This window comes from Cricetulus griseus, chromosome 6 (assembly GCF_003668045.3).
Source record: "Cricetulus griseus strain 17A/GY chromosome 6, alternate assembly CriGri-PICRH-1.0, whole genome shotgun sequence".
Classification (NCBI taxonomy): Eukaryota; Metazoa; Chordata; class Mammalia; order Rodentia; family Cricetidae; genus Cricetulus; species Cricetulus griseus.
In genome coordinates this window covers 5297537-5321980 of record NC_048599.1, presented here as the reverse complement: position 1 = coordinate 5321980, position 24444 = coordinate 5297537, and the positions used below count along the sequence as shown (strand labels likewise).

The 24444-nt window shown below is 45.8% G+C and overlaps 2 protein-coding genes across 5 annotated transcripts in view; both read left to right on the top strand.

The window, feature by feature from the left end:
* The window catches only part of Rab22a (RAB22A, member RAS oncogene family), a 55851-nt gene extending 51606 nt beyond the window's left edge, over positions 1–4245 (top strand). For all 4 annotated transcript variants that reach the window (XM_035446016.1, XM_035446015.1, XM_027419834.2 and 1 more), the window contains one exon: positions 2052–4245. In XM_035446016.1, coding sequence (XP_035301907.1) covers positions 2052–2149 — 98 coding nt within the window. In that variant the 3' untranslated portion in view covers positions 2150–4245. The remainder of the gene's footprint in view (positions 1–2051) is intronic.
* A 964-nt stretch (positions 4246–5209) lies between these two features.
* Positions 5210–11790, top strand: LOC118239036. The gene is made up of 2 exons (XM_035446012.1): positions 5210–5345; positions 8117–11790. The coding sequence occupies exon 2, from the start codon at positions 9493–9495 to the stop codon at positions 10447–10449; it is 957 nt and encodes a 318-aa protein (XP_035301903.1). The 5' UTR covers positions 5210–5345; positions 8117–9492; the 3' UTR covers positions 10450–11790.
* The last annotated feature ends 12654 nt before the right edge of the window (positions 11791–24444 follow it).

Sequence of the window (24444 nt, the reverse complement as noted above, 5' to 3'; positions counted from 1 at the left end):
TGGGCAGTTGTTTCTAACTTAGGGCAATTGCAGGCTGCTCTGTTGAACATCCTATGTCCTCTGGGGAACATCTGGATGCATTTTTGCTCAGTATCTTTGTGCCCAAGAGAAAAATTGCTGGATCATTAGGTTTGCATGTGTTCACTGTGACTTCACTGCCAGTTTGCAAAGTGGCAGTTGTGCCAGCTGCTGCCCGAAGCAGCGCTGTGCAAGATGTCTTCCCTGTCAGCCTGTGGGAGAGGCAGGACCTGCATCTCCATGTCTGCCTTGAAGCTGAGCGCCTGCCGCATATAGGTTTCCACCTGGACAGTAGCTGGCGTCCTCTTCTTCAGTCCTTAATCCCTTCCTTGCCTACCTTCTGCGGAGTCACCCTCCCCCTTCTAACGACTTGTACTTTACTCTGGACTTCAGTCCCAGCTTGATGTGTGTTAGAAATACCTTCCCTTTTGCTTTGACTTTGATTTCTGAATCAGTCCCTCAATGGACTGAGCTTCCTAGCCTTATCTGAATTCACTTTGTCCTTACTCTCCTTTATGGTCAGCAGAGTTCCTGCTTAAGACACCATTGACCATGCCCAGACCATCAAACTGTCTCCTGCTTTCTTCTAAAACACTTTTGTCACATTTGAAAGTCTTTTGTCACATTTCACAGTTGCCTCTGTGGTACCAGCTGTATTTCAGTTTCCCTCTGTTGAGAAAACCATAATGACAAGAACCTTCGAGAGGCTTAACTACATTTGTGATTTATTCACAGCAGTGTCGCAACACATTTGGAAAGTTGTAGAGCACTTTCTGTCCCTGTAGAAGTCATACTGTGCACTGTCTACACAGGTTACCACCCACAGTGGGGATCCCTCAAGACTTTGCAGCCACACCCAAAGGGTTGTGGGATTTTCTCTCAGTCTTGCTAATGTCACATTTCCCTGTGCAGTAATTCCTTCCCTCTTTAAACAGACAGACTGAAAGCCTTTCTCTAAAGCCAGGTGCTGTGCCACAGAGATCTGGGAGTGCCACAGAGGGAAACAGGCAAGACTGGAGGGCTCAGTCCAGTATACGAGGGTGCCAGTCACACAGAAAAGAAGGCCAGCATGTTGCTGGTGTCCCGGTGCTTTGTGGCATGTGAGGGTTGCGATAGCACAGAAGGAGAAGGCAGGAAAGCCTTTGTACAAGCAGCATACTGCCTTAAGCCATATCAGCCGGGTGGGTGGACGGTGACTGAAGAGCAGTAAAGTGAAGCCTGTCCCTCCCCTACGTTGTCATTGGAGATAAAATGCCACAGCCTCTTCAGAGAGCAACTTGGCAGCATCTGTCAAAAGTTAAATTGCAATAAGTAGTCACTGGGAATTTGGTGCTTGTATCAGATGAATGCCCAGGAGTAGAACAGGGCCCTGGCTCCTCTCCTCCAGTGCTTTACTCCCCCACACACAGTTGCTCACAACACTCAAGTACTGAGGATTGATGCCCACCCGTAGAGGAATGGTTAGTCGAGGAGACAGTGCACATGTTCAGCTATTGAGAGCAGCAGCAGCCCACTGTGTACTGTGAGGAACCACCCTGAAGGGCAAAAGAGCTAGGAACAATCTGGGAGTATCCCCATGCCTGTGATGGCCCCTGCCATGGGACATGGAACCAAGCATGTTGGTTGTTTTGTTTTTTGGGGGTTTTTTTTTCCCCTAAATGTGCATGTGTTTACTGGCTCAAGAGAAAACATTTTTAGTCTAATTTTTGTATTTAAAGGTTTACTAAATGTTGTTTGGCATCCTTTGGGTCCTAGAATAGGAGTGTGTTAGTTCAAGAACTGGTGACGTCTGAAAGACTGGTGACTTGTGGTACCATGGCAGTGTTGTGGTCTTCACTGTGGCAGGTGTGCTTTGGGGTCAGCATTAGGTGATGCTGGGTCAGAGTGAACAGACACACCTTGTCCCTGTCATCTTAGTCATCTCCCTTGTCTTACCTCAATGAAACTGTTATGTGGCATTGCCAAAATTGTGTCTGAGAAGGAACAGATTAGGAAATCAAAGCTATGCTTCCTCTCCTCTCCCTTTGGTGCAGGCCGAAGAATTCCATCCACGGATGCCAACCCGCCGTCTGGCGGCAAGGGCTTCAAACTCCGAAGACAGCCATCGGAGCCAAAGCGAAGCTGCTGCTGACGACCCAGGGCCCCACACTGATGAAGAAGCAGGTGGTCCTGGGTGTTGCAGGAGGGCCAGTCCTTGCCTCTGGCAGCTGCATCATGCCCTGGAGTCTTCTTCATGCAAAAAGGACTCAGAGGAGCTGGCTGCTGGGCTCTCTGAGAAGACTGCAGCAGGCGTCTCCTCTGCAGACCTCTGGTGCAGACTCTGGCGTGGAGAGGGACCACATCACTGGCTGTTGACCTAGCATCTGATGTGTGGATGGTAGGATGGAGTTGCTGGTACTTTTGTAATCAGGATGCCATGTATCATCTGTAAAGGGAAATGAGCACTTTTGTGGATCGGAAGGGAAAAGGCTGTGGAGATGGTCATCTCCTTGACCCTTGTCCCTGGTGTCAGCGTCGAATCCTTTAAGATGTGGAAAGTGATCACTAGCGGAGGAATGGGTGTCCCCGGGACAGTCCCCACCATCTCTAAAGCACTTTGATGCACAGTAAATGAACACCGAGGTGGCAGCCACCTGGTTCCCCTTGTTCGCATACTTCTGATGACCCTGTATGTGTCACCCACACCTTAGTTTTATCATTACCTTTCTAAATAAGCTCTCGAGGTCCAGGTGATGGTGTGTCTAAACTGATGAGGAGCAGTGGTTTAAAAAGAAGAGGGAAAGAACAAAGAAAATGTTATTTTGGTTTTTTGGCCCAGGTATTTTGGTGGGGGGAAAAATGTGCTCTGCCTAGCATATGTAAATTTGTAGTCTATATTTATGAGACCATTGCTTAAAAATTATAAATTATGTAAATACATTAATAACTTCTGAGTTCTGTTTAGTACTCCATTTAGCCCTGTGCCCCGTCTTCATGTGTGCCCGCCGACTTTCCAGTTGGTCACAGGAGGTGTGGAAGTGCATTCACCTTGTGCAAAGGCATGGAGCACTTAGCTCACAGCTTCCGTCTTCCTCCCTTGCCCCTCTGCCTCCCACCTGGAGATGGTAACAAAGACTTGTGCCTCCCTAACAAGCCTGGTCAGTCCTTCCTAGCCTGGGGCCAGTGAGTGAGTGAGAGAGAGAGAGCCCTACACCGCCCATCAGTCACTACCTGGCCTTGCAGTGGCGAGCTCAGAGCAACTGTGTTGGGTGCTTTGCTTGCTGACAGCCGGCTCACCTCGCCCTCCTTTGTTTCCTCCTGCCTCCGCTAGTGCTTTGCACTCTTTTCCCTAAGGAACCTAATGAGGTTCTTAATATAATCTAAAAATAAAGCCCCCAAGTGAAACTGCTGGAGATTTGTTTCTGGCCTAATTTGGCACCCTTCCAGCCCGAGTATTGTAACGGAAGGAAATTTACAAGATTAAATAGGAAATGAAACAGCTTGAATTTCAAACCAAATTGTGTTTTCAGAGCTGTCCTTAACTGAACAGTCAAAACTTTTCAAAAACAATTGTTACCACTTTGTGCCCCTCCTCTGCATACTTAGAATGGAGAGTTTTGAGGGAGGGGCAGCCGAGATGGCACAGCCTAAAGCGAGGCTCACTCTCTCTGACATCAGTGTTACCAATAGGATGAACAGCGTGAGCCCTGTGTTCCTGTCTTTCATGCCCTCCCTGTCACCAGTCTGTCCATGGAATCCCGGGGCTCCCCAGGTTGGGGTGTCATGTACTACTTCATGACGACAGACTCAGGTGGGCCCACACTTGATGCTCAGTGAGCATCTCTTCTCATAAAATGCATATTAAAATATACTCAGACGTAGCGCTTTATTTTGACCACATTTTAGATTAAATAGAAGTCTAACACACATTTCCTCCTCTCCTGGTTGTTTCTTAAGAGAAATAGCCAGACTCCAAAGGCATTAAGACCCAGCCCCTCCATAAAAATCTGTGGTTCCCTATGATGCAGGGCCATTTTAAAAACCTTTGAAGACTGAAGAGAAGGAAAAGATCTTTAATTAACTGCCAGTGTGTATTGATTTCTTTCAGAGAAATTGAAATAAGCTCCTTGCAGGTGTCCAATCCTAGGAACCACTGGTCTCTCGATCTCTTCTTTTGCATAAGTGTTTTTCTGATTCTGTGGTAACTAATTAACTATCATTTGGTGATTAAAAGAACATAAAGTGAGAGTCTGATTAAGTGTCCTTCACTGTAAACTCTGTGAGAAGTGATTGGAGAGAAATACCTACCGCAAGCCCTTCTGGTTCCCAGTGAAATGCCATTGCCTGCTTGTCAGCTGCAGCCAAGACACACGCTGTACATGGCAGCGGGGAGATTTATTCCTTTAAAAATAACCTGGGCCCTTGTTCCCCATTCATGGTGATATTTGAAGTGCCCGCCTCTTGTCACTGTGCTCCTGTTCTTGGACGCCTACCCAGGTCAGAGGATCAAGATCTTCTTCTGAGGGACAAGGCTACTTCAAGAGGCCAGTGTCCTTGTTGAGTCTCTCTGGATTTTTAATTGCATGACATATGAGAGGCGGGGGGTGGCAGTGACCCACATTTAATTTTAGAACATGTCTGTAAGTTCCTTGTCAGAGAGTGGGTTTGGGGGCTTTCTAAATGTTTTAAGAGACACAGCTGAGGGTGTCCTGGCACCTGGCACCCAAGAGCCTACCAAACCAAAGGGCCTGGTGCTGTAATTGAAAGGTATCATATTTGAATGGGGGGCAGTCATTTGGAGTACCCTGCATACCAGCACAGCAGCCTCCACATCCCAAAAGGCAATGGCTCACTGCCTTTTCTATTGCAAAGAAGGCTGATGGGGTCCAGCTCTGTATTCCTCACTCACTGTTTCGGGACCCACAGAGACTTTGTGCCACGTAAGCCCTCACACTGTGATCTCTGTAACTGGCCCTTGGACACCCATGTGTCTGCAAGACCCTACAGGGGTCAGGAGACAGTCTTCCCGAGGAGAGGTAGCTGGGAGCCCTGAGCTCTGCCCTCACCTCCAATCCTGCCTCAGAACATGGCAGCCAGACAGACGGTTTGTACCTGGCTCTTCAGCCTCAGCTCTTCAGGCTGGTTCTGATGAGTGCAGAATGACAGTGGGGAGTTAGCTCATGGAATCCCTTGCAAGTCCTTATTTAAATTTGTTTTGAAGGGACAAGCAGCACAACTCTGGTTAATTATTTGATTTCATCCATTTTTAAGGAAGAAATGGGATCTACAAGATTCAACCTGTTAACTGTGCCTTCCGTTGGGAGAGGGCGGAGCTTCAATGATAAAAGGTGATGGTTTAAGATAGCCCATGAATGATTTTTTTTTTAATTGGGTTGGTGAGATCTCTTTGTAGAGACACTCGCTGCCAAGGCTGCCGACACAAGTTCAATCAATGGGACTCACATAGTGGGAAGAGAATTCCACAAGTTGTCCTCTGATCTCCACTTGTCGTCCCACCACACACACACACACAGACACACACTCACAGACACACACACTCACACTCACACACACACATATACACACACCACAGACACACTCACACACACACACAGACACACAGACCACGCACACCACATACACACACTCACACACACAACTCACAAACACACATACACACACTCACACACACACAAACTCACACACATACACACACTCACAAACACACACACATACACACAGAGATCACACACACCACATACACACACACACACACACACACACACACACACACACACACACCAATAAATGTCATCATTTAAAATACCCTGAGCAGCCAATTATCTAGGAGATAAGCAGAACACTGAAGTTTCAGAAAAGGAGAGTCAGGTAGGATTTAGCCTGAGACTCAGAAGAATGACCTCAGTGAATTTCCTGTGACGGCAGAGAGGCTTGTCTCGACTTCCAGGAATAGAAAACCAGGCAATTCGATTATCTGATTTGCGAGAAATGTTAATGGAATTCCAGGGCATTTGTCCTGTTTTATGTGCAAATGAAACTCTAAAAAATATTAGAAGGGTATTGCCCTTCTCAGGAGCCTTCCTTCGACATCTCAGAAGGTGATGAGTGAGGGACCCACACAGATGAAGTTCATTAGGCATGCTGAGAAGGGCAAATGAACAGAGCTTGGAATCGCCGTATTTCTCAGCTCGTCCTTCAGGGAGCTCAGAGCACGAAGGAGTGATTTACTCTCTGGAGCTAGGACTTCCACCAGCATAGATCAAGTTTAATTTGATGGTCTGTACCATCAGAAATAACTAATATCTGTGTTCTTTCCTCTCAGAGGGTAATCAATTAGAGATGTGCTAGAATATTTTTGGCTTCAAAACAAAAGGATTCAGAAGTTTAATAAAAAAAAAAAATCTCAGACCTTCCATCGATATCTTTCATTATGTTGAACATTTTAGATGGCAAGATTGGAATATATAAATAGTAGATGGTGAGATTAAAACCATAATGTCTAAAAAAACTTGGCAGAAAAAAATGTTTTAATTTGCTGTGAGTTCGTTTTCTGGTGCCCAGTGCCTCATCAGAATGTTGCATAATTACAACAAGTAAACCCTGAGTAGGACTTGAGTGCCAGGCTCTGTCTGCCACTTAACAGGGAGTCCTAAGACAGCAATGGCTTTTTTAAGAGCCTTCTTTAATTGACAGTTTTCTAGCATGGGGTTTAATGTCCTCCTTAATTGCACAGTACAAACAGCCTGCTGGGCTCCTCGTGCCACTTCTTGATTCAGGAGCTTTTCAGAGTTGAGAGACAGGTTGTTTGCTGCAGTCCATTGGAGGAACCATCTTTAACAGAGCTTACACTGTCCTGGAGGCCCCACGGCATCTAAAGCCCAGGTGTGTGCTTCACCAACCATTCCATGGAGCAGGGGCTCAGTCACTTGTTGAGCCAGGCTGGAGTCTACCCCATGCTCTCCGGCTCCAGACCACTGCCAGACCCAACCCAAAATCCTGTTTGTATTGAGAACTAAACTTTACATTGTTTGGCCATCATCAACACTTGGCATTTGTACTTGAATTGCCCATTTTACCCCTTGAGGAAGCTATGAAGTGAGGCTGGAACTTTTCCCCTCCCATCCCTGTGTGAAGTTACTACATGGAGCCTGAAACTTTCTGTTTGGACCACACCCATGATGTCAGAGGGACCAGTCAACTTGGTGGGGTATCAGAGCAGCTTATCGTGGCTCTATTTTTAAACCATTTGTTGTGTTCTGTAGACAGAGCTTTATTGCCCTGGGAAGGATCTTTTTTTTTTTTTTTTAATATCCCACTCAGTCTTTCCATCATTTTACATCATGAGTCACTCACACCGTCATCAATCACAGCTCTGACCTTCAGAAATTACGGCCTGCCTTCTATATGATTGACAACAAATTCTTGCCTTACTCTCATTTTCTGTGGGCTCTCCCTCAGTCACCCTGCCCCAGCCACCTCAGCATACATGACATGCCCTTCCCTGTGGAGTAAAGAGCCCCCAGGACTTCCAGAAGGGCATCAGGGAGCATGAACCCACAAGGCTAACACAACTGAGTGACATAATGTGACCTGTCACAGCCGATAGGATGGTGGGCTGAAGTATCAGACCTCCACGAAGTTTGGAGGAGAGCACTAGTTGAAGAGTTTAGAAGTCCAAACCCTAGACAGAAAAGAAAACCTAAGCCCTTGTACCAGCAATCCTTTTTGTTTCTGAGAGTGCCATCCCTTGTCAAGACCCAGCACAAGGAGTAAGCACCCTGTGCCTTGTTTTAGTAGCGTCTGTATGAAAAAAACGAGTTGTTCCTGCTTTCCCAAGCCTGGTAACACTCTCAACAGCCTGAACTGAAAGCCGTGGCTTTACCATGCTGTACTGCCTGGTTACCTGGTACACAATACTGGGATGAGGGTTTGCCAGGCCTGTATGGGTGTTTGATGACCATTTTTGCAGTCTGACCTTGGGCTGGACCTAAGTCTATGTAAACTGTATGGAGTCTGATTTTGTTTGTAAATGCTGGAAAAAGAAAACATGTTTTGCTTTTTGTTGTAAGATTTTTCTTTGGTGTGCTTCTGTTTGCAGGTGGTAAATCTGGCACGCTTTGGGATGGTGTCTCTTCAGCTCAACTTCTGTTGTATGCTTTTATAGAGTATGGCATGCTCCATCACTATTGGTGTCAAGAGAGGTGTAAACATTTTGTCAATAAAATGCTATGTTTACAGATGCATGATTCAGACTCAGCAGTATTCATCACAATTCTTTTATTTTGGTCAAGATGTACTCTTCAAGTTTAGCCCAAACATCATGTATTCAGCTCTGCCAAGTTCTGTGATCTCCGGTTACACCACACCCATGATGGCCCTTCACATCATTCTAGCCATGTATTCCAAAGATGTTTCAAACAGGGTGGGTGTGGAGAATTCCAAAACATCGGGGTAACTAGGTCGTGTCTCATGAGAGGTTGGTGTACCTGTGTGGTGTCTGCTGAAGGTTGGTAGATCTAGTGTCTGGTGGTATGCTGGTGTAGCTGTGGTGTCTGGTATTATGTTGGTGTATCATGTGATATCTGTTGGAAGTTTGGAGTACCTGTGTTGTCAAATGGAAGGTTGGTGTGTCTGTGGTGTCTAGTAGTATGTTGATGTGTCTGTGTGGTGTCTGGTGGAAAGGATGGTGTATCTGTGATATCAGGTAGAAGGTTTTTCTATGGTGTTGATTGAAGGTTGGTGTTTCTGTGGTGGTGGAGGGTGGGTGTATCTGTGTAGGTTTGGGTGAAAGTTGGGGTATCTGTCGTGCCTCATAGTGTGTTGGTCTGTCGGTGGTGACTTGTGAAGATTGCTATATCTGTGATGTCTTGTACTATATTGGTGTGTCTGTGATATGAGGTTGTGTGTTGGTGTGTCTGTGCAGTGTCACGTGACAGGTTGGTGTACCTGGATTGTTGTTGTAGGTATATCTGTGGTGGTATTTGGTAGAAAGTTGGTATCTGTGAAGTGTCTGGTTGAAAGCTAGTGTATCTATCTATGGTGTCTGTTAGAAAGTTGGTGTACCTATGTGTTGTCAGGTGCAGTGTTCGTGTACCTGTGGTGTGTTGTGGAAGATTGGTGTATCTGGTTGCTTTATGTGCTGTCAGGTACAAGTTTGGTGTATCTGTGGGGTCTGGTGGGAGGTTGGGGTATATGCGGTGTGTTGTGGAAGATTTGTGTATCTATGGTGTCTGGTAGTGTGATAGTGTATCTATTTAATATCAAGTGGAAGGTTTGTGTATCTTCGTAGTGTCTGATAGTATGTTGGTGTAACTGTGTGGTTTCTGGTGGAAAGTTGGGGTATAAGTCTGGTGTAAGGTTATTTTATCCCTGTGGTGACTGGTGGAAGGTTGATGGTGTATCTGTGTGTCCGGTGGTATGTTGGTGTGTCTCCGGTAGAAGGTGGGTGTAACTGTTTGATGTCTGCTATAAAGGATGGTGAATCTGTGGTGTCTGGTTGAAGGCTTGTGTACCTGTGTGGTGTCTGCTAGTATGATGGTGTATCTGTGGTGTCTGGTTGAAGGCTTGTGCACCTGTGTGGTGTCTGCTAGTATGATGGTGTATCTGTGGTGTCTGGTTGAAGGCTTGTGCACCTGTGTGGTGTCTGCTAGTATGATGGTGTATCTGTGGTGTCTGGTTGAAGGCTTGTGCACCTGTGTGGTGTCTGCTAGTATGATGGTGTATCTGTGGTGTCTGGTTGAAGGCTTGTGCACCTGTGTGGTGTCTGCTAGTATGATGGTGTATCTGTGGTGTCTGGTTGAAGGCTTGTGCACCTGTGTGGTGTCTGCTAGTATGATGGTGTATCTGTGGTGTCTGGTTGAAGGCTTGTGCACCTGTGTGGTGTCTGCTAGTATGATGGTGTATCTGTGGTGTCTGGTTGAAGGCTTGTGCACCTGTGTGGTGTCTGCTAGTATGATGGTGTATCTGTGGTGTCTGGTTGAAGGCTTGTGCACCTGTGTGGTGTCTGCTAGTATGATGGTGTATCTGTGGTGTCTGGTTGAAGGCTTGTGTACCTGTGTGGTGTCTGCTAGTATGATGGTGAATCTGTGGTGTCTGGTTGAAGGCTTGTGTACCTGTGTGGTGTCTGCTAGTATGATGGTGTATCTGTGGTGTCTGGTTGAAGGCTTGTGCACCTGTGTGGTGTCTGCTAGTATGATGGTGTATCTGTGGTGTCTGGTTGAAGGCTTGTGCACCTGTGTGGTGTCTGCTAGTATGATGGTGTATCTGTGGTGTCTGGTTGAAGGCTTGTGTACCTGTGTGGTGTCTGCTAGTATGATGGTGTATCTGTGGTGTCTGGTGAAACGTTGGTGTATTGGTGTTGTCTCATGGACGTTTGGTGTAACCAAGTTGATGTATCAGTGTTTGTTGAAGGCTGGTGTATCTGGTTTCTAGTGGAAGGTTGGTTTAACTGCTAGGATGTTGGTGTGTGTGTGTGATGTCTGGTAGAAGGTTGGTGTGTCTGATGTAGAAGGTTGCTTTGTCTGTCTGGTAGAAGGTTAGTATGTCTGTGGTGGTGTTTGGTGGAAGGCTGGTATATCTGTGGCATCTGGTAGAAAGTTGGTGTATCTGTTTTGTCTGCTAGTATATTGGTATATCTGTGTGGTTTCTTGTGCAAGGTTGGTGTGTCTGGTGTGTTGTAGAAGATAGATGTGTCTATCTGCGGTGTCTGGTAGTAGGTAGGTCTGTGTTGTCTGGTAGTACATTGCTGTATCTGCATGGTTTCCTTTTTTACATTTTGATTTATTCTTTGTGTCTTTATTTATTCTTTGTGCCTCCCAGTCCCACGCATCTCCCTTCCCACCTCAAACTAAAACAAAATTTAAGAGAAAGAAGGAAAAAAGGAAGAAGGGGAAATCTCCTCATGGAAGCTGCAGTGTGATGCAGTGGGTCACACAGTAAACCCCTTCATCCATCATCTCTACAGGCAGGTGTTTGTGGAAAAGAAATCGTTGGTGGTTCAAGGCCCCGATCTCTGCCATACCATAAATTCTGGGCCCTCACTGGGACTCTTGTGGACATCCTGTTGCTGTCCTGCATCGTGGAGATCCTGCAGTCCTGTGTCCACAGGACTGAAGCCCCCTACTCCCTGTGCTCCAGCAGATCACAGATGGAGTGCGTGTTGGGGTGGGCAAACATAATCCTGGTTCTGGGCCTGAGTTGTTGCAGGGTCTGTCAGCCTGCCAGCTCTCCCCTGTCTTCCCCACCAGGGTGGGCTCTCCAGCATTGCTCTGGCTAATTCACCCCTTGCATGGATAAGCAGGGGACGGGTCCATTTCTCCGGTTTTCTCATCTTCAGGGGCAGCTCTCTCACACCTACTCCTTCAGAGCCAGCTCTACTGCGTTGCCCAGGCGTGGTGTAGGACCACTCTCCCGAGTGCTGCAGCTGGTGGGGGAGGGCAGCTCTCCTGCTCTTATGACCTCAGGGCCAGCTCTCCCACTTGCCTTGGATGTTGGTGGGCAGGGAAGGGAGATTTCTCCCCTGCCATGCCACTACAAGACAAATGAGTTGTGGGGACAGCTCTCCCATGCTCACAGCATTGGGGCTGGCGTACCCACCCCTCCACCAAAAGGATCAGCTCTACCGTGCTGCTCAGGTAAGGTGCAGGGCCTGCTCTCCCACCTGCCTTGGGTGTTTATGTTGGGAGGAGGGCATCTCTCCCCCACCGTCTGTGTGGTGTCTGATGGAAGACAAGTGTATCTGTGGTGTCTGGTAGTATGTTGATGATTATATGGTGTCTGATCGTTTGTTGTACCTGTGTAATGTCTGGTGGAAGACTGATCTGTCTGATATCTAACAAGTTGGTGGGTCTGTGTGGTGTCTATTGTATCAATGTGGTGTCTAGTGGGAAGGTGGTGTTTCTTTGATGTATCTGTGATAACCTGGTAGAAGGCTTGTGTGTGTGTGGTGGTGGTTTGGGGAAGGTTGGTGCTTCTGTAGTGTCTGGCGGAAAGTTAGTATGTCTGTTGTGTCTGGTAGTATGTTGGTATACTGGTGTCGGGTAGTAGGACTGTGTATCTCTGTGGTTTCTGGTGACTTCTGATAGTATGCTGGTGTATCTGTGGTGTGGAATGGAAGGTTGGTTTATCTGTGCTTTCTGGTGGAAGTTTCTTGTATGTTTGGTCTGTTGGAAGGTTGGTGTGACTGTTGTGTCTGGTAGAAGGATGATGTATCTATCTGTAGTGTCTGGTAGTATGTCGGTGTACAAGTTGTGTCTGGTTGTATGTTTGTGTATCTGTGGTGGTGTTTGGTAGAAGTTTAGTGTGTCTGTGTGGTGTCTTTTGGAACATTGGCCTATCTATGGTATCTAATGGAAGGTCGGTGTTTCTGTAGTGTCTGGTTGAAGGATAGTCAATCTATGGTGTATATCTGTAGTTTTTGATGGACACTTGGTGTTTCTATGGTACCTGGTGGAACATTGTGGTATCTGGTGTCTGGTGGAAGTTTGATGTTATCTATGTGGTGTTGGTTGAAGGTTGTTGTATCAGTGGTTTCTGGTGGAAGGTTGTGTCTGTTGTAGTGCTTGGAAGTTGTTATATCTGTGTGGTGTGGACTGGAAGGGTTGTGCATCTGTGGTTTAATGGAATTTTGTGGGTCTGTGTTTTCTGGTGGAAGGTTGGTGTGTCTGTGGTGCCTAGTAGAAGTTTGTTGAATCTGTGTTGCATTTGGTACTATATTGGTGTTTCTGTGTGGTGTCTATTGGAATTTTGATGTATCTCTTCTAACTGTTGGATGGTTGGTGTATCTGCAGTGTCTGGTAGTATGTTGTTGTATCTGCAGTGGTCTCTTGTAGAAGTTGAATCTGTGTTGTGTTTGGTTCTATATTGGTGATCTGTGGTGTCTGGTAGTATATTGGTATATCTGCTGTCTGGTGAAAGGTTGGTCTATCTGTGATGTCTCATGTAAAGATGGTGTAGTTCTTGTATCTGGTGGAAAGTTAGTGTGTCTGTGGTGTCTGGTAGTATGTTGCTGTATCTGTGTGGTGTTTTGTTGAAAGTTGATGTATCTGTGTGGTGTCTGGTACTGAGATAATGAATCTCTGTGGTTTCTGGTTAGAAGGTTGCTGTATCTGGTATCTGGCAGAAGCTTTGTATATCTACCATGGTGTCTGCTGGAAGGTTGATGTATCTGTGTGGTATTGGTTGAAGGTTGGTGTGTCTGTGTGGTGTCTGATAGAAGGTTGGTATATCTGGTGTCTGGTGTAAGGTTGTTGTGTCTGTGGTTTCTGGTCCTATGTTGATGCTCTTCTGTTGTTTGTGGTAGTATGTTGGTGTATCTGTCTGGTGTTGGTTGAAGGTTGGCGTATGTTTCTGTGCATTATGAGATCTGGTGTAAGGTTGGTGTTTGTGTGATATCTGGTAATAAGTTTGTTTTAGGTAGGGATTCTATTGCTGTGATGGAACACCATGAGCATGCAAACCCTTATAAGGAAAACATCTAATGGAGAAGGCTCACTTATATTTTAAGAGATTTACTCCATTATCATCATGGCAGAGAGCATGGTAGCATGCAGGGAGACATGGTACTGGGCTGAGAGTCCTTATATCTTGATAGGCAGACAACAGGAAGCCAACTGAAAGTCACACTGAGGAAAGCTTGAGCAAAAGAGACCTCAGAGCCCACCCCCACAGTGACACACTTCCTCCAACAAAGCCACACCTCCTAATAGTGCCATGCCCTTTCGGGGTCTTTTTTTTTTTTTTTTTTTTTTTTTTTTGGTTTTTCGAGACAGGGTTTCTCTGTGGCTTTGGAGGCTGTCCTGGAACTAGCTCTTGTAGACCAGGCTGGTCTCGAACTCACAGAAATCCACCTGCCTCTGCCTCCCAAGTGCTGGGATTAAAGGCGTACGCCACCAACGCCCGGCCTCAGGGTCATTTTACTTCACACACTTATACCTCTAATAATAGTTTTAACTCTAGTACAGTAAAATTATATACAATAAACAATTATCAGAGCATGGCAGTGGTGGCATACACCTTTCATCCCAGCACTCGGAAGGCAGAGGCAGGTGGATCTCTGTGCATTCGAGGCCAGCTTGGTCTACAAAGCTAAACAGAGAAACCCCCTATCTTGAAAAACAAAAAACAAAAACAAACAAACAAAAAAAGACAATTATCAGGTAAGAATTACATTCACAATGTCCATTCTATCTGTATTTGGCAAATTGAGAGAAAATACTCCATTATCTATCCTATCTTGGTGAGTCAAAAGTTTTGCAGCTAATTTACTTTCTATCCTAACTACAGAAAACTATAACTATCTAATCTTCAACCCCAGCAGAGACCCAAGAAGGAAAAAATATTACCTGAATAAACAAGAAGTGTAGAGCAAACAACTTCCAAAACTATAGAAATGACAGAAATAGCTGGCTGCCTACAGAGTCACCCAAGGTTCCTCTGCAACATTGTGGTATCTATCTTTGGCCTACAGACCTAGAATATCTGACAAGACTTTTTTGTGAAACAGGAAATGTTTGAAGGACTCCTTCTATCTTGTCTTGGCATGGAGGCAAATTCCATAAACCATTTCTTCTATCCTTAACTCTAAAGCCAGAACCAGGTGGCCAAAGCTGCCAATTTCTGCTGCTTAGTGGGGCTGAAACATAGCCCCTTGTTCACCAGCTTTCTGCCTTTCACTGCCTAAACTTGCCTGTCCTGAAACTTGCTCTGTAGACCAGACTGACCTCAAACTCAGAGATCTGACAGCCTCTGCCTCCTGGGTGCTGGGATTAAAGGTGTGTGCCACCACACCCGGCTCTAAGCTTTTCTTTAGCTTCTTTCCAAAGGTTGGAAATTTAGCTGGGTGGGATCTTGTCCTGGGGTCACCACTCCCTTTATTCTATTTCTTAATCTGTTCATCTCCTTGAACACAGGCCTTCCGCTCCCTTCCACTTCCTGGTGCTCCTTTCTCCTCAGAATTTACATTTTGTAATTTACCCTGCTCAGGTTGCTCCTTTTCATTATAAATCTTCATTGGAGTTACCATTAATAACTACCCAAAAATAATAGACTATTTTGAGATTCCTACCAATGGAATTAATCCAAAACTCTTCACTTTAGCCTCAGGCAGACTCTTTGAACAAGGACAAAGTGCAGCCATTTTCATCATCAAAATATCATAAGAAATATCTAGGCAGCATGCTAAAATTCATCTCTGAAACCTCTTGAGTGAGGGTCCTATAGTTCAGATAATTTTTATCACGACTGCCCTCCATGCTCCTACTAGTATGCCCCATTAAGCAGTGCTTAAGGCATCCACTGCTTTTCAAACCCAAAGTACCAAATTCCTCCCAACAAGCACATGGGGAGGCCTGTCTCAGCAATATCCCAGTCCCTAGTACCAAATTCTGTCTTAGTTAGGGTTTCTTATTGCTGTGAAGAGAAACTGTGACAACAGCAACTATTATAAAGAAAGCAATTAATTAAGGGAGCTTGCTTACAGTTTCAGAGGTTCAGTCCATTATCATGGCAGGGAGAATGGTGGTGTTTAGACAGACATGGTGCTGGAGCTGGGAGTCCTTACATCTTAATAGACAGGCAACAGGAAGCCAACTGAAAGTCACACTGAGGGAAGCTTGAGCAAAAGAGACCTCAAAGCCCGCCCCCACAGTGACACACTTCCTCCAACAAGGCCACACCTCCTAATAGTGCCACTCCCTTTGGGGGCCATTCTCTTTCAACTCCCACCGTGTTGGTTTATCTGTGGTTTATGGTAGTGTCTGGCAGAAGGGTAGTGTATCTGTGGTATCTGGTAGTATGTTGGTGTATCTATGTTGTATCTGGTAGTATATTGGTGTATCTGTGTGGTGCCTGGTTGAAGGTTTGAACATCTTCGGTGTCTGATAGTATGATAAGGGACCTCTGTGGTTTCTGGTAGAAGGTTGGTATGTATGTGATGACTGATGGAAGCTTTGTGTATCTACCATGGTGTCTGGTAGATGGTTGATGTATCTGTGTGGTGTTGGCTGAAGGCTGGTCTATCAGTGGCTTCTAGTAAAAGGTTGGTACATCTGTGTGGTGTGTGATGGAAGACTGGTGTCTCTGTGGTGGTGTTTGGTATATCTCTGTAAGGGCTTGTGAATGGCTGGTGTATCTGTGGTATTAATGGATTTTGAGCATATCTGTCTTCTGGTAGAAGGCTGGTTTGTCTGGGTGTCTGGTAGTATGTTGGTATATGTATAACGGTGTCTTGTAGAAGCTTGTTGAATCTGTGTAGTGTCTGGTACTGTCTTGGTGTATCTGTGTGGTATCTGTTGAAACTTTGGTGTATTTGTGTTATGTGGTGGATGGTTGATGTACCTTTGGTGTCAGGTAATACGTTGGTGTATCTGTGTGGTGACTGGTGGAAGTTTAACTTATCTGTGGTGTCTGGTAGTGAGTTACTGTATCTGTCCCGTGTCTGGTATAAGGTTGGTGTATTTGTGGTGTCTTGTACCATGTTGATACATCTGTAGTTTATGGTAGTATGTTGGTGTGTCTGTGCTTTCACGTGGAAGTTTGGTGTATTTGTGATGTATGGTGGGAGGTTAGTGTATCTGTGGTATGGGGTAGAAAGTTGGTGTATCTGTGATTTCTGGGGCAAGTGTGTTATATCTGTGTGGTCTGGTAGTATGTTGGTGTGGTGTCCGGTGCAAGGTTGGTGTATCTATGGTATCTAATGGAAGGTTAGTGTATCTGTGGTTTCTGGTAGAAGACTGGTTTATCTGTGAGGTGTCTGGTTGTATGTTGGTGTATCTGTGTGGTGTTGGGTGTAATACTGTGTATCTTTGGTGTTTTATGGAAGGTTGGTGTGTCTTTGGTGGTGTCTGGTAGAATGCTGTGTATGTATGGTATGTGGTAATGTATTGTTGTATCTGTGTAGTTTGTGGTGAAAGGTTGGTGTATCTGTTGTGTTGAGTGGAAGGTTGGTATATCTTTGGTGTCTGGCACTATGTTGGTGTATCTGTGTGGTGTCTGGTGGATGGCTGGGGTTGGTATATCTGTGGTGTCTTGTGGAAGACTATTTATTAGGTATCTGGTTGAAGGTTGGTGTTCTTGTGGTAGTGTGTGGTGGAAGTTTCGTGTCTCTGTGTGGTGCATGGCAGTTGGTTGGTATACCTGTGTGGTGTTGGTGGAAGGTTGGTGTATTTTGGTGTGTTGTGAAAGATTGTATCTGTGGTGTCTGGTAGTGTGTTGGTGTATCTGTGTGGTATCTGCTGGATCTTTGGTATATCTGTGGTATCTTGTGGAAGGTTTGTGTACCTGTGGTGTCTGGTAGTGTGTTGGTGTCTGTTGTGGTATCTGGTGAAAGGTTGGTGTATCTGTGGTTTGTGGTAAAAGGATGGTATCTTGCGAAAGTAGTTTATCTGTGCTTTCTGGTGTAGGTTAGTTTATCTGTGGCACATGGTAGTTTTTGGTATATCTGTCTGGTGTCTGGCATATGGTTGTCCTATCTGTGGTATCTGGTAGTGTGTTGGTTGATTCATCTGTGGCTTATGGTAGTGTGTTGTTGTATCTGTTTTCTGGTGGAAATTTGGTGTATTTGTAGTGTCTGGTGGAAGGTAAAACATTGGTCTGTCTGCTTTCTGGGGGAAGGTTGGTGTATCTGTGCTGTCTGATAGTATATTGGTGTACCTGTGTGGTGCCTGGTGCAAAGTTGGTGTATCTTTGGTATCTAATGAAAGGTGGGCTTAATCTGGTTTCTGGTGGAAGGTTGATATATCATCTGTGTGGTGTCTGGCAGTATATTGGGCTGTCGTATGATGTCTTGTACAAGGTAGATGGATGTCTACTGGAAGATTGGTGTATCTGTGGTGGTGTCTGGCGAAATGGTAATATATCTGTGTCATTTCTGTAAGTACATTGGTGTATCTGTGGTGTATGGTAGTGTACTGGTGTGTCTTTGGTGGTATCTGGTAAAAAGCTGATACATCTGTGTTTTCTGCTGAAAAGGTTGTATATATAGTCTCTGATTGAAGGCCAGTGTGTCTGTGTGGTCTCTGGTAGTATGATGGTATATCTCTATAGAATGGTGTATTTCTGGTAGAATGTTGGTATATCTTTGATGTTTAATGGAAGGTGTGTTTATCTGTTTTCTGGTGGAAGGTCGGTATGTCTGTTTTGTATGCTAGAATGTTGGTGGATCTCTGGTAGAAGGTGGATAGATATAACCGTGTGGTAGCTGATGGAAAGTTGGTGTATCTGGGGTTTGTTTTAGAAGATTGGTGTATTTGTGCTGCCTGGTAGTGTGTTGGTGTATCTGTGGTGTCTGGTGGAAGGTTGGTATGTCTCTGTGGTATCTGGTGGACATTTGGTCTGTGTGGCTTGTGGTGTACAGTTGGTGTATCTGTTTTGTCTGATAGTAGGTTGATATATCTGTTGGTGTCTCGTAAATGGTTGGCTGTCTCTGTTGTCTTGTGGATCCTTGTTGTATCTTTGATGTCTGGTGGTATGTTGGCATAGCTGTGTGGTGTCTGATGGAAGGTTGGGGTTTCTGTGTTCCCAGGTGTTAGGTTGATGTATTAACCAGAAGTAAACACACAGAAATATATCTATCCTCATAAGCCATTGTGTTGAGAGTCCCGTATGACTCAAGCGAAATGACTTTAATTCAGGTTGGGTGACTGGCTTTGTTTTCATTTGTAAAATATAAACACCTTCTGTGGTGATATGAAATTATTTATGATTTAATATAGATTGCCTGAAGTATCAGAGTGCAAAGCCAGCCATACTAGTTAGCTACAGAAACAAGGCAATGGTGGCACACCCCTTTAATCCCAGGACTCAGGATGGTTCTGTGAGTTCAAGACCACACAGGGCTGCATGAGAGTGAATCAGACTAAAAGATTAACAGAGCTCACACCTTTAATCCCAGCCCTAGAGAGGTATGTAAAAGACAGGAGCCCAGTGTCTCAGGTTGCATTCTGAGATTAGTCTCCAGCCATGTTGAGGAGAGGCATCAGTCTGAGGCTTGGTGAGAGCTTGTGGAGACAGGATCAGCCCTTTCAGCCTGAGGTAGAAGTAAAAACTAGTGGCTGGCTGCTTTGCTTCTCTGATCTTCAGCTTGAACCCCAGTATCTGTCTCTGAGTCTTTTATTTATTGTGTTACAACCCTCAGAAGACAATTGTGTGTTTTTTGTGTGTTTTTGTCTGTTTCTCCATGTGTGTCTGCTTGTCTGCGTTTGCTTGCACAGGTACATACACATGGAGGCCAGAGGTTTGCATTGAATGTTTTCCTACATTGCTCTATGATTCCTTTTCTGAGACTGGGTTTCTTGGTAAAACTGCAGCTCATCAATTGGTGAGAGTAGCTGGTCAGCAAATCACACCCACAGTGCTGTAGCTTCTACCTCTCCAGCACTGAGATTGCAGACACATTCTGTCACCCCTGTCCTTTACATGGATGCCAGGGATCAAACTTACATCCCCAAGCCTGCAGAACAAACCCCTCACTGACTGAGCACCTCCCCAGCCCTTGGTTTCTGGAAAGGAACTGTTTTGCCTGTTTTCACGTGTTTGGTGTGGACTCCGTGAAGCCGTATGGGTGTACTGTCGGATCTGGCCTTAAGTCAGAATAGCGTGAAACGCCTTGGTTTACACCTGCCTCCATCCTGCCTCCATCCTGCCTCCATCCTGCCTCCATCCCTGTAGAGTACTTGACCTGCAAACTGATTCCTGTCATGTGTTTATTCTGTATCCGTAGGTGTGGGTTGCTCCCAGATTTTTGCTATTATGAATATACCTTGACAAACATTCTTGGTGGTTTGGTTGGTTTGTTTGGTACTTGTTTTGTTTTTGATTCAAGACAGACTGTCCATCTAACCATGAGTGTCCTGGAACTCACTGTTATGATAAAGCATAAGGAACCTTGGTGGATTCCATGGCAGGCAAGGGTGACTGAGGCAAAGGGATAAACTTGCCAGATAGACAGAGCTTAGTGAGAAGTTTTCTTAGAAAAGAGAGGGAGGGGCAGGAAAGACAGAGACAGAGACAGAGACAGAGACAGACACAGAGACAGACACAGACACAGAGACAGAGAAAGGACAGAGACAGAGAGACAGACACAGACACAGAGACAGACACAAAGACAGACACAGAGACAGACACAGAGACAGAGACAGAGACAGAGACAGAGAGAGGACAGAGACAGAGACAGATAGACAGAGACAGAGACAGACACAGAGACAGACACAGAGACAGAGACAGAGAGACAGACACAGACACAGACAGACACAGAGACAGAGACAGACACAGAGACAGGGACAGAGACAGACACAGAGACAGAGACAGAGACAGAGAGAGGACAGAAGAGGAGAGAGAGACAGGAAAAGTCCTGTCTGCCCCAGGGGAACAGCGGGAAGAGAGAAGGAAGGAGAGGAGCAGGAAAGAGTAGAGAGTGTAAGGAGAGTGTAAGTGGACGGGGTCTGTCTGTCTTTTAAAGGGGTCCTTTGCCCTTGCGTGGAGACTTCCCAACTACGGAGCCATGGGCTGACCAGGATACTGCCTGAGTGCATTCTGCCAGGTGACAGGGGCAGGCCAGCATGTGCCTGAATCCTTACAGTCACTCTAGTTCTGACTGGCCTGGAGCTCACAGAGAGCCTTCTACCCCTGCATGCTGGTATGAGGAATGAGAGCCCCGACCCAGCTGTGATGAGCATTGTGTGTGCACATAACATTTCTCTTGGGCACGCCCTGGGAGTACCATTCCTGTCCCCTAGAAGGCACGCGGTATTTGTACAGTTTCTGCTCTTCATTTTATTAGATGCACTTTTCTGAGGTGGCCCCTCCGTAGAGCCCACTAGGGAGCGGCACATGAGATGTTCCCACTACTCAGTCTCTCTGGTTACAGTTTGCAAGTCCATGCCCTGCTGGAGCAGCAGTCATTTCTGAGGAGAGAAGTCGGTGATAGGCATCTGCTACTTTGTAGATAATTCTATCCTTGTCCAAGCTCCTACTGTGTGCATTCATCTTCCGTATTTCCAAACAGAGCCAATGGAAGGAGAGAACCCATTCCTAGAAGTTGACCTCTGACCCCTGCAGATATGCCCACATTTACCTTTTACACATAACAATGAGTTTTTAAGAAACCAGGGCTGCCCTTTGAGTCAAGGCCATGCCCACTGCCCTCTGTGCAGTGTCTGAACAAACTTGCTTTCTTTCTCCTCTCATCTAAAGGCCCAATGCTCTCATCTGCTGACCAAATCCTCACGGCACTTTGCAAGCTTCAAAGAGCAATAAAAATAAAGAAACTCCTGCACTTCTCTCCTTCCTTCAGAACTCTGATGAAAATCCACAGCTACACAGAAAGTATAGTCGAAGCCCTGGGCTACACACACAGCGTGGAGTAAACTAGACATGGGCCCCACACCTTGAACCTCATCACTCAGGAGTTGGAATGAGAAAGATGTGAAGTTTGGGACCATCCACAGCTACTTGGCTGCTGGCGCACACCTTTCATCCCAGAAGCTGGAAGGCAGAAGCAGGCAGATCTCTGAACTTGGGGCCAGCCCAGTCTACATAGAGAATTGCAGGCCAGCCAGGGCTACACAAAAAGGCCCTATCTCAAAATACAAACAGACAAAACCATTGGAGCCAGAAAGACAGCTCAGTTAAATACAAGCCCCTGAGTTTAATCCCTAGAACCCATTTTACAAAGTCAGGTGTGGTGTTTTATGTGTAACTCAGCTTTAGGGAGGCCAAGGCAGACAAATCCCTGCCAGCTTAGCCTACAGTCTAGGCCAGTGAGAAAACCTGTCCAAAAAAAAAAACAAAACCAGACACCAAGGTCATCCTTGGACCTCCACGCATGTACCCACAAATGCACACACACACACACACACACACACACACACACACACACACACACACACAGCTGCTAGAACACACCGAAAGTGTTTTGTTTCTCAAGCTTAGAGCTGGCTTTGGAACCAGTGTGTAAAACTTTACAGGGCACCTTGTTTCCATTTCTATATTTGCCATAGATCTTTCCAAGCTACCTTAAACCCTCATGGAATAAAGGGGGTAGGGAATTGTAAATATACTAAGAGGGCAAATTAGTCTCTGGCCCATCAGAGTTGCACTATGCAAGATGCCAAGAGAAATAGGAGGAGCCCAGGCCAAAAAGGAAGGAACACATTAGCACCACCCCAAACAAGCCGGATGTTTTAAATGCACAGAACAATGGCTCCTGTGTCTTCACAAGCAGCTGGCCTCAAAGCACACACACACACAGCAGCTGGGTTGCCCTGCCAGGTCTCTTGGCAACCACAGAGTAGCTTCCAGATAGATCTTTTCTTACATTGGAACCCTAAGTGCATTTCCTGTGAGCTGATAAATTACAAAACAGGCATCTTTTTAAGTGTGGGGAGATGCCCTTTTAATAATAACGGTCAGCGACGTCATAATTCCCCACTGAAAATAACTATAGTCGTCTGGGAAGCCAGGCATCTTCAGGCTTCTAGAATGGACTCTCAGGGAGTATTAAGTTACCACTTTTCTTTATGGTGCTGGCTGAGCCTGGAAGAAGGGGGGTGAATGGGGGTGCGGAGGCTTTACAGCCACCACCTTGTCAAGATGAATCACTTGGTTAATTATGATTTTAATCAGACCTCCAGTCACTTCAGATTTATTTTCAGCGTCTCCTAGGAAACAAGGTAGGAACTCGGAGACCACCTTTTGCGAAGTGTGCTCGGAGGTGCAGCAATCCCTAATACCACTGCTAATGGGGTAGGAAGCAGGGCAGGGGGTCATTTTCTCTTTATTAATATTTAGTGTAGAACAGAGCTTCAGGCCTCTGTGAAATCAAGTATATGAAAAAGGAAATGGAAAAGCTAACAGGGCTCCACTCCATTACCAGGGGCATTTGTTTTTTAAGGAGAAAATTGAGGAGTTGAGAATGTTAATTTGAGGTTAGTTCACCTTGGTGGGACAGCGTGGCCTCGCGGTATACCATCATCCACATTGGAGACCCCAGCCCGCCCAGATGAGGGGGTCAGGCCGCGGTTTGTTTGCATACAAATGAGAACACATCTTAACTTCAGAGGTTTTTTTTGTTTGGTTTTGTTTTTATTTGCCTTGAGCCTGTATAGTAGCCCAGTGGTAGGGACAGCCAGAATGCTATCAAAAGGCTGGGTGGCTCTTGGAAGCAGCCCTTGATAGCCAGACTGCCCAGTGGTAAAATAGCACACCCAGAGTGTTTCACCTGAGTTGATTTTCATACATGTTATTGCCACTCTAGTAAACCACAAGTAGGGGAATCGGGATCCAAATGGGCTCTCTTTCCTCGTTTTGAATTCCTCCTGAAAGTAACAGGCAATGGAGGATGTGAGCGGCTGAGAGCCAGTGTTTATAAATGACCCGGCAGTGACCTGGTGGCTGGATGTCTCTATGAGGATGGCATGAAGTCCGTTTGCTTCTCCCCCAAAAGACAACCACCTGGAAGCAAGGAAGAACCTACCAGAGCCAACAGAGTGTCCTCCTAAGGGTTAGGTAGGTATGGGGTACATGCCTGTAAGCCCAGCATTGGGAGGCTAAGGCAGGAGGATTACCAAGAGTTCAAGGCCAGCAATCTAAGCTTCAGAGTGAATTCCAGGCCAACCTGCACACCATAATGAAACCCTGTCTTAAAAACCAAGTACATCAGAGACCCAACTCAACACAAGCCCTGCCCTCTCTTCAGCAAGCCAGCTGCAAAGTCTCCATGGGAAATCCCTTCACTCATCTCAGAGACTACCCCAAGCACAAATGGCCTTTCCCATTGGCAGCCAGGCTGGGAATCACCAAAGCATGCACACCATTTTGGAGCAGTAAATACATACAGGTCCCATTTTTTTTTTTTTTTTGAGGTAGGGTTTATGATGACCCTGAAGTCCTGTTCCTTCTGCTCTGGCTTCCTGAGTGTTGGAATTAGGGCTGTACCACCACACCCAGCCTTTTGTCTTCATCTTCTGTGACTTAGTTTGTGGGTTGTTTTTGTTTTTGCTTTTGTTTTCTTTCCTTTTGGATTTTTTGGGACAGGACTTCACACAGTAGCTCAAGCTCTTCTGGAACTCTCTGTGTCACTCAGACTGGCTTTAAACTTATGGCAATCCTCCTGCCTTAGCCTTCCAAGTGCTAAGGGTTACAGGTATAAGCCACCACATCTAATTTTGGTGGATGGTTTTATTTGCTAAATAAGAAGGATGAAAACTTTATGAAAAGAATCAAGCTTCTGTCAATCAGTGTCATCGCCTGTGCACCTACACACACATACACACACATACACACATACACACACACATACACACACATACACACATACACAGAGATACATACACACATAGACACATAGACATACACACACACATACACACACACATACACACACATACACACATACACACACATACATACACACATACACACATAGACACA